The 17,673-nt window shown below is 40.9% G+C and overlaps 1 protein-coding gene across 4 annotated transcripts in view; it reads right to left on the reverse strand.

Moving 5' to 3' along the window:
* Window positions 1-11,699, reverse strand: part of IFNE (interferon epsilon) — a 40,049-nt gene extending 28,350 nt beyond the window's left edge. For 3 of the 4 annotated variants that reach the window (XR_013814569.1, XR_013814570.1, XR_013814571.1), the window contains exons 1-2: window positions 9,969-11,699; window positions 6,381-6,495 (exon numbers count right to left, since the gene is read on the reverse strand). Coding sequence is in view for 1 of the 4 variants with exons in the window: in XM_079791322.1 (XP_079647448.1) it covers window positions 10,013-10,594 (582 nt within the window). In the remaining 3 variants the exon portion in view is untranslated. Of the gene's footprint in view, window positions 1-5,662; window positions 6,496-9,968 lie in introns of those variants that run through there. The other variant, XM_079791322.1, reaches the window with a different exon arrangement.
* Between the last annotated feature and the right edge of the window lie 5,974 nt (window positions 11,700-17,673).

Here is a 17,673-nt window from a genome sequence, read left to right on the forward strand (position 1 = left end):
ATATGACTCTCTTGTGGCCTGAAGATAAGGAACTCTGCCCAGAAAATGGCATGGGAAGCCATTGTTGAACTCTAACATTGGTTGTGATTACTTAAAATCGAGTTGAAGTGTTGCAGTTTTGAAAGCTTTTGAATGATGTAATGGGCTAAACAATGGAAATCTGAAATCCTATATAATAAAAGTGAGGGAAGGGAGGGAGGCCCCAGCTGGCAGCCAGCAGCTGCTAGGGCCCCTACCAGTGCACGAATTTCGTGCACTGGGCCTCTAGTATAAATATAATGGGATTAAAAATAATTCTGATTACTTGATGATGTCTATACATTAAGTTTTCCATGCTGTTTTATTTACTTTTGGCCTCTTCTTAAGGGGAACATTTTATAAAGATTTTACCTTAACGCTATTTTATATATTATTATTTTTACAGGGTTCTTGACTTGATGTGCAAATCACATTTTTCTTTTTTCTTTTTTTAATATGTTTTTATTGATTACAGAGAGGAAGGGAGAGGGAGATTGCACACCCCCTACTGGGGGTTGAGCCCACAACCCAGGCATGTGCCCTTGATGGGAATTAAACCTGGAATCCTGCAGTCTACAAGCTGACACTGAACCAAACCAGCTAGGGCTACCTTAAAGCTATTTTATTAGAATGTATCAAAACAGGGGATTGCAATGTGAACCACTAGATGGCAGAATAACATTAGTTACTAGAATACATTTTCTCAGTGTGTCAACAGTAAGCAAATAAAATAACATGGTATTCATGTTTTCCTGTGTTTGGTTAATTAACATAACGCCATGTTATGTTCATCCATAATGAACACAGCTAAGGCTTTCTGGTGTCTTTTTTTACCGACACTCAGCCATTCAAATATGCTTTTTAGCAAAGAGACACCAGAGGACAAAGCTAAGCTACTATACTCAGGACATAAAAATTTAAAAAATTCCCATAAATTCCTTATATTGAATGGCCTGATGCAATTAGATTAGATCATAAATGACAACATAGTACTTGTATTAGGCTGACATCACAATTTTGAAGCTTGCCTTTTGCCCTTTATTTTGCATTATTTCTTATTCCAGATTTTCATATTTGTTGTTTAAATAGAATGACATTTGGCCCTAGCTGGTTTGGCTCAGTGGATAGAGCATCAGCCTATGGACCGAAAGGTCCTGGGTTCAATTCTGGCCAAGAGCACATGCCCAAGTTGCGGGGTGGATCCCCAGTAGGGGGTGCAGGAGGCAGCCAATCAATGATTCTCTCTCATCATTGATGTTTCTATCTCTTCCTTTCTGAAATCAATAAAAAAAATTTAAAAAATAAAATATTCATTAAAAAACACATACATAGAATGATACTAGGAAAATTTTTGTACGAATTGTTTCTAAGCTAGTAACCACAGTGGATAATGTGATCAGTAACATGATTTTTGATCCAACTATTGGAAACAATTCAGAAGAATCTATTCATCATATTGAATGTGGAAAAAAAAGACACTGTCATTGCAAATATTTTGATGTGATATTTGTGTGTTTTTTAATGTTTTATTAATTTTAGAGAGAGCAGAAGGGAGAGGAATAGATAGAAACATCGATGGTGAGAAACATCAATTAGCGACCTCCTGCACAACCCCTCCTGGGGATCAAGCCCATAACCTGGGCACATGCCCTGACTGGGAATCGAACCTGTGACCTCTTGGTGCATGGGTCAACTCTCAACCACTGAGCCACACCAGCCAGGCTTGATGTGATGTTTGTAAAAAAAAAATAATAATATATATCATTACTTTTAAGGCTCCAAATTAAAAAGAAATATACACATTCACGTGAATCATATCAAACATGCTTCTTTTTAAACAAGAAAGGATAAAACAGAATATTCTTTCTAAATGTTAGGTAAAACACAACAATACCTATTTTCTCCTCTAGTTTTTAATATTGTGGTGGAATAATAGCAAATTAATAAGCTATAAGACTAACAAGAGGAATTGAATTTATTATGTAGACTAGAGGCCCGGTGCACGAAATTCGTGCACGGTGGGGGGTTGTCCCTCAGCCCAGCCTGTACCTTCTCCAATCTGGGACTCCTGGAGGGATGTCCGACTGCCCGTTTAGGTCCGATCCTGATGGGATCGGGCCTAAACGGGCAGTCGGACATCCCTCTCACAATCCAGGACTACTGGCTCCCAACTGCTTGCCTGCCTGCCTTCCTTATTGCCCCTAACCACTTCTGCCTGCCAGCCTGATCACCCCCTAACCACTCTGCTGCCAGCCTGGTTGATGCTTAACTGCTCCCCTGCCAGCCTGTTTGCCCCCAACTTCCCTCCTCTGCCAGCCTGGTCACCCCTAACTGCCCTCTCCTGCAGGATTGATCACCTCCAACTGCCCTCCCTTGCAAGCCTGGTCCCTCTCAACTGCCCTCCCTTGCAGGCCTGGTCCTTCTCAACTGCCCTCCCTTGCAGGCCAGGTGCCTCCCAACTGCCCTCTCCTGCTGGCCATCTTGTGGTGGCCATCTTGTGTCCAATTGGGGGCAGGATCTTTGACCACATGGGGGCAGCTATATTGTGTGTTGCAGTGATGATCAATCTGTATATTACTCTTTTATTAGATAGGATAGAGGCCTGGTACAGGGGTGGGGGCCAGCTGGTTTGCCCTGAAGGGTGTCCCAGATCAGGGTGGGGGTTCCCTTGGGGTGTGGGGCGGCCTGAGTGAGGGGCCTGTGGTGGTTTGCAGGCCGGCCACGCCCCCTGGCAACCCAAGGAGAGGCCCTGGTATCTGGAATTTATTTTCCTTCTACAATTGAAACTTTGTAGCCTGGAGCAGAGCCAAGTCTGGGGCTCCGGCAGCCATTTCTGTGGCAGTTAATTCACCTTCTACAATTGAAACTTTGTAGCCTTAAGCGGGTGAGCCGGGCCAGGGTGTGCGGAAAGCTTTGCTTCCCCTGTTGCCGCTGGCAACCCTGGCCTGCTCTCTCAAGCTCCATTCTGCCGCCATTTGTTTGAATTTGTTTACCTTCTACTATTGAAACTTTGTAGCTTGAGTGGAGGCTTAGGCCTGCAACGGCTATGGAAAGCTTGGCTTCCTCTGTTACCTGGGAAACCTTGCTCTCTGTGGCTGTAGCCATCTTGGATTGGGGTTAATTTGCATACTCACCCTGATTGGCTGATGGGTGTGGCTTATATAGCGGAGTGATGGTTAATTTGCATATTACCATTTTATTAGAGAGGATAATGTAGTTCCTTAAAGTAAAAGTAAGGCTCTCTTTATGCCCTCTTAACAACATCCCTCCCGCCCCATAAATTTATAAACTCTTATGTCCTCTACCACTCCAGATTGGTTTCTAGCCAATCTATACATGAGAACTTTCTATAAATGAAAACACTCTTCAGGTGCATTTTAAATCTAGCATTTTCACTCAATGTTATGTCTGGGAAACCATCCATATCATTTTGTGTAGCAACAGTTCATTATTTTCATTGCTATGTACTATTGGAATTTGAATAGATTCTAGTGTCAATTCTAGTATCAATGTACGTTTGCTTTGTTTCTTTGGCAAGTGTGGGGGCTACTACGCTTAAAGCTTCTGTGACTACACCGGGACTTTTCTATGGGTTACCTAAGCAATATTTCTGTTGGACATACACCCAGGAGTGAACTGACTTGGTCCCAGGTTAAGTTTACCTGTTTTTCTTTATAAATACTGCCAAACACTTTTCTAAATTTTAAAAACTTACAGTCCCACTATCAACAATTGTATATCAGTCATCTTAATTTTTTAATTTAATCTCTTTAGTTTTAGCCATTTTGGTGTGTGTGTTGCAGTATAACATTTTGTCTTTAATTTGCAACCTATGAGCAGTAATGAAGTTGAACACATTTTTTTAAGGCTTACAGATCATTTGGATATCCTCTTTTGTGAAGTGTTTGTTCAAATTGGACCCCTTCTCATTGATAGTGAAATATGTATTTTCAAAGATAAGCAAGAAAGCTACAGCTTCTCCCAAGGAGTAAGAATAGATTAGAAGCTGTTACTAGAAATATGCCTGCTATACTGACTAATATACCAACTAAGAATTCAATTCTTAATTCTCTTAAATCGACTCCATTTTGATCAGACTGATGACCACCTTGTTCATCTGAGATGAATTTCTATTTGAAATAATTGAATGTCTTCCCAGAGACCTATACCTTATTTAGTATATGGCTTATATTGAAACGGAACTTAGACTAAATTCACTAGAACAATGTACACTTAGCTCTCGTATGCAGAAAAAGTTACATGATTTATGGGTCAAGAGAATCCTGCCCTTTGTTTTAGTCAAACATTGCTCCACCCTTCCCAAGAGGTCCACCTGTCCAGCGTCAGGGACAAAAACTTGGTTGAACAGGTTCCCACACTCCTAAGAGTCCCATTAATCTGGTCATTAAATACTCACTACATGCTGCCCGTCTTCTGCTTGCCCATAATGTTTCAAGTATACAATCCAAAGAAATGAGGAAAAGTGTCATCGTTTCACTAATAACTGGTAGAAAAACCAATCCAGGGGCCACCCATTTTGGACAATAACAAGGCTTTTGAATAGAACAATGGGAACAGTGTTGCACTTTGTACAATTGAACCATTTACACTATCTGCATGTATTGTTTTCATATTTTTTCCAATATATGAAGTTTAAAATATATATATATATATATATATATATATATATATATATATATATATATATTTACTGATTTCAGAGAGGAAGGGAGAGAGAGATAGAAACATCAATGATGAGAGAAACATCAACCATAGGCTTCCTCCTGGGGATTAAGCTTGCAACCCGGGCATGTGCCCTTGACCGGAATCGAACCAGGGACCCTTCAGTCTGCAGGCTGATGCTTTGTCCACTGAGCCAAACCAGCTATGGCCCAATATATTAAGTTTTTAATAAACTGAACCAAAAGTAGATCCCATTGGCATTACTCAAGTTGGTGCCAGTGGTTTCTACACTGAGTGGCCAGATTATTATGATCTCTGAATGCATAATAATCTGGCCACTCAGTAGAGGCCCGGTGCATGAATTCATGCATGGATGGGGTCTGGCCAGCCTGGCCAGGGGGAGGGGACATGGGCGGTTGGCCAGCCTGCCTGCTGGTCGAACTCCTGGTCCAGGGGACAATTTGCATATTAGCCTTTTATTATATAGAATATACACTGAGTGGCCAGATTATTATGCATTCAGAGATCATAATAATCTGGCCACTCAGTGTATATTACTTGGCAATTTAAAGCAGACTGACCATCATGAGGCTGACAAGGGCCAAAGGCCCATGAAAAAAGCATTTTTTTAAGATGACCGGAATAGTCCGAAGAAAGACTCCCACCTGGACTTCTGCTCTATATATCATGTTCTTATTATATTGTGCCCTTACTATACAAAAATAAAAACCACCCTTTCATCAGAGAAAGACATTTTATGTTTTAACCCCATAAAATAGCTTATCCAAATGGCTCATCCAGGAAGAGTAGAGAAACTGAGAGACAAAAATAGGAACTTAACTTCTTAATAGACACATATAGTAAACATGACTTCCTCATCTCTACACAGAGAGTCTCCTCACATGTATAACTAACCATGACAATATGGTACTGACATGCCCCTTTCCTTTTAATGCTGCATTTTAAATTCCTTCATTTAATATTTAGATGGTCCCTGTTATGTGTTGAAGAGAGTGCTAAAGAATTAAGAAACCATTCCCCTACCATGAAGTTGGTCATGCTCTAAGTTGAAAGAAAGATTAGTAAAATGCATTCTGTGCTCTGGAGGGGGCAAATAGATTCAGACAAACCAGAATAGAAGGGCTTTTGGGGAAGGGAAAAACATTGAGTCCTGAAGCAAGAATGACATAATAACCCATAATAGGAAGAGAATATGTACTTGACCAAGGAAGTAGCATGAGCTGGATTTTCAATGGCTCTAAAACGGAAGGTCTGTATGCGATGTTCCTGGAAGTCAGGAGCCAAGAAGAAGACTCTGAGACAGAAATTACACGCAAGGAGGTTACTAGGGAGGGCCGTGGGACCAACACTTCTGGGAAGAGGAGGCGGGAAGACTAAGCACAGGGGAAGTTGAACTGCGGTGCAGTTACGAAGTGGCCCTGGCCTATTCCAGGCTATAGGGGGATGCTCTGAAGCTGGGATGACCCTTCAGAGGCGGAGTGAGAAGTCTTAGCCCTTATAGCTCCATACCAACCAGTCACTGGACCCCAGGGCAGGGGAGAAAACTTGGGCTAAATGACTAATTTCAACAATTCCAAGAATGATCCTAAAATCCCTGTATACCACACATCTGTACTTCTCAATAGAGGAGATGACTGGATCAGCTTGCCATCTTTCACCTTGTAATCCTCTGTCTTTCAGAGGTTTGGTTTCTTTGTATCCACATCATAGTCTTTGTCCAATCAGTTGTCAGTGATTTCACTCAACCAGGGGCACGAGGACCAGAAACCCTTCCTAGAACAGAAAAAAACCTTGGTTTGGACCATTTTCCGTAAAAGGCAGTTAATGTTATAGGGTGCATCTGGGATAGGACGGTTTCTACATACAACTTCTTTAAGAAGGAAAAAGACCATTGAATCTGCTGCTGTGAAAAGGTATAGGAAGAAATGATTCTTAAGAATTCTCTCCTATCTAGGATGCTTGCCTCTCTCCAGTTATTGTGAGAAAATATGAGATGAGTAACCTCAAGAGGACCATGTCTTCATCTGTTTAAAGTCTGCTAAGGCTACCAATAAATAGGGGTGTGGTTTATAATAGGGGTGTAGTCACAAACCAGCAGCATCAGCATCATCGAGAAATTGTTAGAAATGCAAATACTCAGGCCCCACCACAGACCAGCTGGCTCAGAAACACTGGGCACTAAGCCAGTGTGTTCTAACACACCCTCAGATGATTCTGGTGCATGCTGGGGGCGGGGTTTAATTGACTGCAGGCGACAAGCACTCTACGCCAAATCTCTATAAGGGGCCATATTTTTTGTTCTTCCTTTACATTTCAAAACTAAAATAATTTTTTCCTGGTTCTCAATGATTTCATATTCATGGGGAAAATATTCAATCTAAAAAGTATAAGAGAATGGAAATTCTACTGTGAATATTTTAATGCTTTTCTTTTCAGATATTTTTATTGCATGTTTTATTTATAGGGAATATGGTGATACTGCATTTCTTCTGTAACCTGTTTATTGATTTGATAATATATTTCGCCAAGTACATGTAGATGTAACAAGGATAACTCAGTTGGCACAGCCTGAGTACAAACGAACTTCCCTTCACTCTGAACCCACCCACGTCCCTACTACCAGTAGGGAGTCTATTAAAGTATTTCTCTTTCCTTAATATCTCTCTGTTTAGAACTCCGGTTTTAAAGTTTTAAAAGGGCACATATTTAAAAGCAAGCAATTTTTATTTTGTATGAAGCAGTTAAGATAGTTATATAAGCAAGATGTCAGCTTAATAAAGCTAAATGTTTGGAAACACATGAGCATGTAAAGTAGTGGTTTTGGCCTCAAAATGAGTATAACACTGCTATAAGTTTCCACTTGGGGGCTCCTCCATTCTGTTCTCCTATATTATTAGGAAAAAAAATGTCCACGGGGAGAAAATGTGCTTTCTTTAATCCAAGACTACAGCGAGAGTGTGAACTTGAATAAGAAAAGACAGGAGCAAATTATTATCATTAGTGTTATCATTATTTCGCAGTGATGTTGTGCGATGTCGGTCAGGTTTGTGGTGTCTAGAACCCGGGGCTGGCTTGCGAGTCTTGTGGACTTGGGAGGGAGTTTTTGCTCTGGCATTTGCTAGCTCTGTGGTTTGCTCTGTTAGTTACTTAATCTTTAATGTCTTCCCACCTGAGGAAAAAAGATAATAGTGTAACTACCATGCAAGGTGAATTTGAGAAGTGAGTAACATGTTAAATGAAGTATTTTGCTTTGAAAATTTCCTGGCTTAAAGAAAGCAACAACAAAAATTCAACAGTCATCGGAAGCAAATGACCTGTGTTTGCAGTTGAGTGTTGGAAAAATATTTCTGTTCTTTCCACTTCCCTACCTCCGTGTAAACTTGAATGTAAATATGTCAGCCCTTGGGGTGAAATATGAACTTGACAAAGACTTCCTCCTGAGAGCCAGCCTCTGCTCCCTGCCCCCTTCACTAGTGCAGGGGGCCCTGCTTCACTCTCAGGATCCTATTGGGCTCCTCGCCCCCCCTTTTAAGCCAGATCTGGAAGCACCAGCCAAAAGCTACTACACTTATTCAATTACACTAATTAAACAGAAATGGAATATATTTGGTTCCCCAGCAAGTTTTACATTCAGTGATAACTTTTATCTCAAATTATACAATGAATCCGAAGCAGAACATGGCAAAGTAGGAGGACTAGCTCCAAATTTGGGGGCCATGGCTCTGCTCCTCACACTGGGCAAAAGTCGCTGTGACTACCAGCACGCAAAGTCCCCAAGGCTCGGTGAACGCCAGTTTCTCTGGCCCCGCGTTTGTTCCACAGTGATTTCTGGGAGCTGCTGGCTGGAGAGCTGGACTCCTTCAGCAGCAGCCCCGCCCTGGAGCAGGGACCTCTCCCTCTGATTGGTGCTCTTCTGTCGGACCAGCCCTCCTCCTTCCAGAAACCCCAACCAGGGGCAGGCTGGCTCAGTCCAGTTTCTTCCAGCTTGCACCCAGCACTTCCTTTCCCCAAGATTCCATCCATATTTCTGGTACCTATGACTTGTTAGGTACATTTCAATTTCTTATTTTGGTTGGTAGAATTCACATAATGAAAAATTAAAATATAGAAACATGCTGTACATCCTCTTCCACCCTGTCCTCCTCCCTTAGTCATTCCTCCTCCCCCCAATAAAGTAATCATTGTAATTTATTTCTTATACATTCTTTATTCATACACAAGTAAGGTCAAATATAAAATTTATTTTTCACTGTAATCTCAAATATTGCATTTTATACACACTTCTGCATCTTGCCTATTTTTTTTACTCTTTTACTTTATTTTTGACTTTTTTACAGAAAGAGCAACCCTCTTTGCTTGACTACATATTATCAAGCAAAGAGGGTTGCTCTATTTAGAAGAATTTAGGTGGTTTCCTATGTTTTGATATTATAAGTAATGCTGCAATGAATAATATTATATGTAAATCATTTCACATATGTACAAGTGTTTTTATAGGATATATTTCCAGACCTGGAATTGATGGATCACAGATTACATGCATCTGGAATTTTGATAGGTATCACCAAATGCCTCCACAGTGATCATACCAATTTCCAGTGCTCTGGACAAATTTAAGAGCATTCCTCCCCAAAGTCTCTGCAAGAATTTTTTTTTTAATCGAACTTTTGGCTTTTACCTACCTGGTAGGTTATGAATGTCATGTTATTCACTTTTAATTTGTACTTTCATCATTATGAGTGAGGTCGAACCTCTTTTCATGTTTTATTTTTCCTCTGCAAGCTGTGTTCATATATTTCAGTTATATTTCTATTGTGTCACCTGTAACAATTATTCAGTATATAATGATATTTTCAAACATTGTAATGTAAATTATTCCTAGTATTTCTCATTTTTTCTATCAATTTCTGGCAAATAAGAAAAAATCATTGGAATAGTGTTCTATGTCTAGACAAGTATGAGTACATATTTCATTGTATCTACCAAGCCAACTTTTATGAAAATATGCCCATTAGAAGAACCAATTATAAAATCTTAATGAATCTATTTCAACTCATAAAAATTTAAGATGGATAGAAAAAATAAAGTGACATTACAAAATAAAAACAATTGTCAACATCCATAATCTTGAGGTACAGATAAATATATATGTGGACACACAAAACCCAAACTATGCTAGCATTTCATGACAAAAAGAACTAATAAATGGCTGGAGAAGCCCTTCACCTCCTCTCCCCCCCACCTACCCTTTTGCTTTTAAAGCTGGCAGTTGCTTCTGGCTCCACGTGATTCAGGGGTCCATTTCTTGTTTGCTCAGTTTTCCTGTGAGTGGGAACACAAAGAATAGACACCGGTTGACTTCCACCTGGACAATGGTCCAGGCACAGCTGCTGTATTCCTGGTTTTCCAGGTAATCCCGGATCCTTCGGAAGTACATTTTCACCTGCAACCTAAGGTTCTCACTACCTACAGTGCTACTTTTCTGATCTGTTTGCAGCCCCATGAGCATTTCTAGGTATTCTAGCTGTTGATGAAGCTCAATGAGGAACTTCTCCATGTGGCTTTCCTTCCAACCTTCCAGAGAAATATTTGCCTGGAAGAGGCTGAAGATCTGCTGAAGCATCTCATGTAGAATGATCAGTGTGTATCCTTTCTCGTCCTGGTGAGGATTCACAGCCTTCTGGGGAAGCAGGAAGTCCTTCCTGTGTGGTAGGCACTGCTGAATGGATGAGGGTCGCAATTTATTCAGGAGTGTTAAGCTTTCTCTGTTCACTCTTCTCTGTTGGAAGAGAATGAGTTTCAGCTCTAGGGAGAAGATAGTGGAAGAGGTCAGCAGCACCAACACGCTTTCGCAGAAGTGCTTGCTAATCATGGTGAAGGTCAAATATGCCACTTGTCTCTCTGCAGACTTAGTAAAGCTCCAGCTCTAGTGAACGTTTGCCTTTCACGCCTCTCAGATTGTCCGGGAAGGTGTTTTCCGTTGTTGCTTTTGTTTTCTAAAGCTGCATTTCTCCAAGTTTGCACCCAAAGCTTTTTGGTTCCCTATGCATAGTGTTCTTGGGACACTTCCTCCACTTTCCCCATTGTGTTGGCTGTTTGAGGAAGTAACCAAAAGAACTTGTTTCATTGTATGCTTTCCTTGAGACAATTACTGACTAGTCATCCAGTAAGATCTTCTAATACTCCCATTATTTATCACATACCAAGTTTCACTCAACACAATGTGCTTTCTAAATATTTAGTTAAGCTTGTTAAACTTCTTTTACTGAGAGTAATATTTTTTAAGGGGTAGTTTTTCCCAGAGTAATATTTATCAGAGGCTTAGCAGCATCTATATGGCATGTGGGAGCAAAAATTAAAATTCACGCAGACTACTAAATTTAAAACCTCAAGTAGAAATAAAAATTTGCACCAATGCTTGAGCAAATTAATCTTAAAATATGTTCCAGCAATCGTAAGTTGTTTTATATCTTATCCAAGCAGTTTAATATCTAAGTCCCTAGTCTATGGGAGTAATGTGAAAGATAAAAAATAAATGAGCAAAAGAAGGTCATTAAATAATTACTGCAGTTGTGGAATATTAGAGACAGCCAATAGGTCCAACAATAGGGGAATGGTTAAGTAACTGTTGATAAATCCATATAACGAAATGCTACATAACCATTATAAATGACAAAATTATGTGTGAGAAGACATTGGGGGCACTTGGTTAATGTATATTCCCTAGGGTACCAAGAACTATGGTAAATCAGTGCCATTACATCAATAATGTCTCTTGAACTACAAATACCCTGTTCCATATTCTAAGTCCTCCTAAATAAGCACCCAATCTACCTTTCCAATTTGCCTCCTTCAATCATAGTCTGTCTGTCTGTCTGTCTAAGGAATAAGGGCTAATTCACCTTTAGGGCCTATATCTCCCCGCAAAGGAGATACAGTATTTCCCCCAGATCCTCACAGACCTTTGTTTCTCCTTTAAGATTCCTTTCTTGTGCTGTCTTATATATGGCTGTTAATTTACCTGTCTTACAACATTCCAACATTAAAACCTCTTAAGACTGTAGAATAAACAGTCATCTTTTTACTGTCTATGCAAATATAGTAGGAGCTTAATACACATGTGTTGACTTGGAGTGAATCACTGTGTTCTACCACAAAGTAATATAACATGTAACATCTTATCTTTGACCACTTCTCTGCAGGCAGTTGGTGGGCGAATCCTAAGTGCTGAAAAGAGACACTCTGAAATCATGTACGGTCTCATTAACTACAAGCTCAGCTCTAAGTTCTTGTCACCAAGTCTGGTATTAATAAGTTGAAATACACCGAGCCAGCATGCTCCATGGAAGAGCCTTTTCTTGTACAAAAGTCCACTTGCATTCATCAAAAGGTTTCTAACACTTTGGGTGCTGTGGAGTTTGAACTCAGAGATACATGAGAGTCAAATTATAGGAATGTCTTATGTAAGCTAACAAGGTAAATAGATTTTAACTCACATGCCAAGGAGTGTGAGTTGGAAAGAAAAGAAAACTTCACACCTAATTGAACAGAGTTGTTCAAAGGTAGGTCACATCATATGCCCATGACTTCAAACTTAAGCCATGCATGCTCCACACTGGATATTGTTCTGTAAAGCATATCCTCTTTGAGAAGTTTTTAAACTTTTCACTTGATCAAAAATTACCTAATAATTCTACCAGAGTTACTGGTTATTTGGCATCTGCACAAAGTTTTCCTCTATTTGGGACAAAGGCTGACAAATATCTAAATACCTCATTCATGTTTTCACTCCATCGAGGGAAGCACTAACTTTACAAAGTCATTCAGACAAAGGGCTCTGTTCTTTTCACTGGCTGCTAGAGAAGCTAAAATGTTTAAGGAGTGGATGGAGAAAAAGAAGGAAATCTCTTTTTATCACCTAAATTCTGGAATTTGGGTATTGAAGTCAAAGACCTAGATTGGAGTATTCTCTCTACTATTTACTGTTGTGTGACTTTGTGCAAGTTGCTTACTTAATCTCTTTCTGCCTCAGTTTTTTCCGTCTCTAAACTCGAACTTAAAAAACACTTTAGAGGATTAGCAGATAAAAAGATTATAAAATCTACTATGGTGCTTAAATTAATATATAACTAGTGTATAATCACTGCCAGTTAACAAATGACTAAACCAGTCAGATTATTCCTGGGGATTTAGAGATAGTTACAGTAAAAAAATATATATATTAAATATATTTTATTGATTTTTTACAGAGAGGAAGGGAGAGAGATAGAGTTAGAAACATCGATGAGAGAGAAACATCAATCAGCTGCCTCCTGCACACATTGCATTGTTTCTGAAGAGAAGACTGCTGTCATTCTTAATTTTATTCCTCTGTGCATATGTGTCTTCTTTTTCTCTGACTACTTTTAGGACTTTCTATCATTATTTTTTTCAGTGATTTAATTATGATATGCCTTTGTGTGATTTTCTTCTTGTATCTTCTACTAGTGCCTTGAATTTATTGAATCTGGTTTTATATTTTTCATCAAATTTGTAGAAGTTTTAGACCTCATTTTTTCAATCTTTTTCACCTTCTTCTAGGACTCTAAAATAAACATGTAAAACGTCTCAATATTATTACACAGGCCACTGATGCTATGTCTTCAAGTTCATTGACATTTTCTTCTGCGATGTCTTATCTAATCTTAATCCTATCCAATATAGTTATCACTTCAGGTATTATATTTTTTATCTTCTAGAAGTTAAATTTGTTCCTTTTGACATCTTTCATTTCTTTCTTCATCATCTCATGGTTTCTTCTACTGCATGGAGCTTATGGGGTATGTTAATGTGTTTTAACCTCCTTGTCTGCTAATTCTATCATTTGTGTCATTTTGGGGTCTGGTTTCTTGATTATTTTTGCTACTGCTTATGGGTCCTATTTTCCTACGTCTTTGCTTATTAGATTTTGATTAGATTCTGAACATTGTAAGTTTTATTTTACTGGGTATTAAATTTGTTAAGTCCTTTGTATATGGTAGGGCTTTGTTTTAGGATTTAGTTAAGTTTCCTGCAATATGTTTGGTTCTGTTGGTGCTGGCTTTTAAGCTTTGTTAGAATGGATAGCGTAGACTTCATAATCTAGGACAGTGGTTGGCAAACAGCGGCTCGCGAGCCACATGCGGTTCTTTGGCCCCTTGAGTGTGTCTCGGTGTTAGAACCACTTCTTCAAAATTGACTCGCCCAGGCCGAAAACCGACTTCTGCGCATGGGCCATGAATTTCAATCGCACTGTACATGCGTGCCCGCACGTGGTATTTTGTGGAAGAGCCACACTCAAGGGGCCAAAGAGCCGCATGTGGCTCGCGAGCCGCGGTTTGCCCACCACTGGTCTAGGACAATGTCATCCCACTGCCAAGGGAATATCCTTGTAAGGACTCTCCTCAATGCTGTCTATATTAGGAAGTTTTTGTACTTTGGGGTGGTGGAAATACAAATATTTCCAGCCCGGTGTCAGCCCTGGGGATAGTTGGCCTGCTCTTTGCAGGGTATTCTTTCCCAGTCTCGGCTAATTTATAGATCACAAATTAGCTACTGACTCTGGCAGTTCCTTCTACAGATCTCCCCTCACCCCAACCCTCTCTCTTTCTCTTCTCTCTTTTCCTCTCCAGTATTTGGCCTTAAATATCTAGTTACATCTCTGAACTGCAAGCTCTGATTTATTCAATGAGACCACTGTTCTGTTTGTATTTTCACTCTTCCTTGTACTGTAGCCTAAAAGCTTTCTCCACACAGTAAGCTGGAGCAATTTGAGGGCTCATGATATTTATTTCCCTTTTCTCAAGGATTATTATCCTATGCTACCTGCTTCCCAGCATCAGAAAACTATTGTTTCATATGTTTTATTCCATTTTCTAGTTGTTTAACCCTTTGCACTCGCTTGCTTTTTTCTCTTGATTCCTTTATTCTACTCGGGATTTAATTTTTTAAATGCCCCAGATTTTACAAAGCGTGGCAGTTGAATAAAAAACTGGAGTTTCTTTTCATACAAACTTATTTATTTGGATTTTTTTATATTTCAAATTATTGATACATTCAATACAATTCGACATACGAGCTGCTACCGATGCTAACTGTGTCGAGTCACACTCGACATCCGAGTGCAAAAGGTTATTAAAGGGGGGGGGATGATGATCATTTATCATGGCTGGAAGTAGAAGTTCTCTCAACATTAACGATCTAAAGTAGGAGTTTTCAACCTACAGCCTATAGGTCAAATCCAGTCCGCTGCCTGTTTTTATAAATAAAGTTTTATTGGAACACAACTGTACCCATTGATTTACGTATTGTATATAAAACTTTCATGCTATAATAGGAGAGGAGTAGTTGTGACAAAAATGGCTTTGCCAGTGACTTTTACATTTATTACATAAATGTATGTTTTATTTATTCACTTTTCCACAAATTATTTATTTAACAACTGTCACTCTAAAAAAATGTAAGGCTGCAATTAAAATCCTGATTACCTTTCTGTGTTAAAAATATACCAAAATAGTTAATTAGTAAGGAAGGAAGACACTTTAAATTCAACCAAAGGAGGGCAGTATAACATCAATTAGCTAGAGCTGGTATCAACTTGTACTGTTGGCAAGAGAAAAAGAAAAGTTCATGGCATCTAGTGGTCTAATAATGTGTGGTCAGCAACACATTATTGACCAAATGAATTGTTCCCATAATGCCCAAGATTACTAATCACTCTAACTTCTATTATGCTACTTGCTGGTTAGTGTTTTTGAATATTTTCCTTTTTGCCTTGAGTATGCTAATGGACATGTGTTGCTTTCTTACCATCCACTATTACCGCCCCTTTCTCTTCTGGGGGCTATGAGGAAACATATCCTGACTTCTCTGGCCTCAGTGATGATTCAGGAATGGTCATTTCCCCAATGAGCTCAACATGCCTCTACCCGCATTTTGTGAGCATAGACTTGGAATATTTAAACATATTAATTTATCTATCATAAAATGCTGGAGTTGGGAGTGATTTTTAAGGGTATTTAATCTCTTCTTGCCCTTTCCTTCCTGAAAAATTTAGTTCTCAAGCCAACAGGTAGACAAAAAACAGTAAGCATTGTGCTGGGAGAAGCAGGGACCCAGGACCGTTCAAAGAGTTCAGGGAGAGTTAAGCAACATCTGTAAGAAGAGAGTCTGGCTTGGGATGTTGGAACCTGGGAAGAGTGAATAGACTATGCTGGGGGGAGTCAAGGGGGCAGGGTGGGCACCGAGCAGCTGCTATGAAGTGTCATAGCCTGAATGGGGTAAGAAGAGCAAAGTTTCCTGTGGACAAAGTTTCAAAGTCCTGCCCTATAAAATACTTGAAATGTTTATTATCTCTCTCTATAAAAGCCCAGCGACCATTACAGTGGAACCACTGGAACAACCCATGGCTATGCACTGCGGCAGCCAAGCAGCCTGATCCGCCCCATCGCTCCTCCCCCCGCCCCCAACCTCCCGCAGCCTCTCCCCCCTTAACCCTCCCCCCCACCTGCTGGTCGCAGACACAAGGAGCACCCCACTGAGCTGTCCACACCCCTTCTAAGGGGAGACACCCACCGGGTATACAGAAGGCACTCAGCGAGGAGTCCCCACAGGTTGTGTTTGCACCTTTATGCTGTCCCCCCCACCCCACCCCCAACCACAATGCTGAAGGAAGCCTGATTCAGGAACACCCCGTGCTGACCATCCACACGGAGAAACAGCGTGTGATAAGCATCATGTCCCCTAGACACCCGAATCCGCCTCACAAGGAAGACGCTACAGACCCGGAGCGGGAAGATCGGGTCTGAGACAGAAGGTCTGGGAAGAGCAGGGCGGCCCACCCCACTCCCCGGCCCCCTCCGCGTGTGAAGCGCCTGCATCGCTGCCCTTGGACGGAGGCCTGTGAGTGAGGGAAGAGCTGTGGCTGTGCTCGGCCTCCTCCCTTCGTGACTAAGCAGGAAACATATTTACGTGCCAGAATCTGCAACCCTCTTTATCGGTAATAGCGCAAATAATGCAAGACCTACACGTGTGTCTAAACAGGACTCTGGCTGGCTGCGTGTGAACCCAGATCGAAGGCGTGCTCTCCACCGAGGAGCCTGCAAAGGCACTCACCCTGGAGAGGTTTAAAGGGAAACGGAGATAAAAATAAAATAGCAACAAGCTCTGAAGCCGCTGCCGTCAAATCCTCCTCGCCCAGGTGATGTCAGAGCTGGTCTCCCGGTGGCTGGGGCTCAGCCGGCCCAGGCGCTGACACCTGCCAGGTTGCCTGGCACCGGCCTCATCTACGGCCACTTTCCACCTCCCTCCAGGGCCGGGGATGGAGGCTTCCGTGTCAAAGCAACCCTGTTGGTGTAGCACAGCCACGCGTGGGCTTTTTGATGAGAGAGAACCCATAACATCCCTTCACGAACGTGTTTTTAACTGTTCTGAGATCACACTCCCAGCCGTGGCGACTCTCAAATAGGCCTCAGCGATTCCACTTGCCCGATGCAAAGACTGACCTGGGTTTCACAAGACCGAACCCTCGGCCCAAGAGCAGCTGCATCCTTTCAGAAGGAAGGTCACCCTGGCTTGCAGGTCCTTGCTCTTCCTCACTTTGAATATTTCTTGCCACGCCCTTCTCTACCTAGCAAAGCTCATTTGGAATTGAAAGCCAGATAAAGAGCTTCACAGACAAGAAAAGGCTAAAGGAGTTCATCACCCTGATCGGGGGTGGGCCATGGCCAACTGCCCACAGCCCCTCCCCTGGCCGGATGGGGGCCTCCCGCCAGACCCCACCCATGTACAAATTCGTGCACCAGGCCTCTAGTCTAATTATAAAAGCTGTATATATTTAAGGTATACTATGTGATGTTTTGATATACATGTACATTGTGAAATAATTACTACCATCAAGCTAATTAAAATTTCCTTTACCTCATAAAGTTTCCT

This window comes from Cnephaeus nilssonii, assembly GCF_951640355.1.
Source record: "Cnephaeus nilssonii genome assembly, chromosome: 14".
In the NCBI taxonomy this organism is placed as follows: Eukaryota; Metazoa; Chordata; class Mammalia; order Chiroptera; family Vespertilionidae; genus Cnephaeus; species Cnephaeus nilssonii.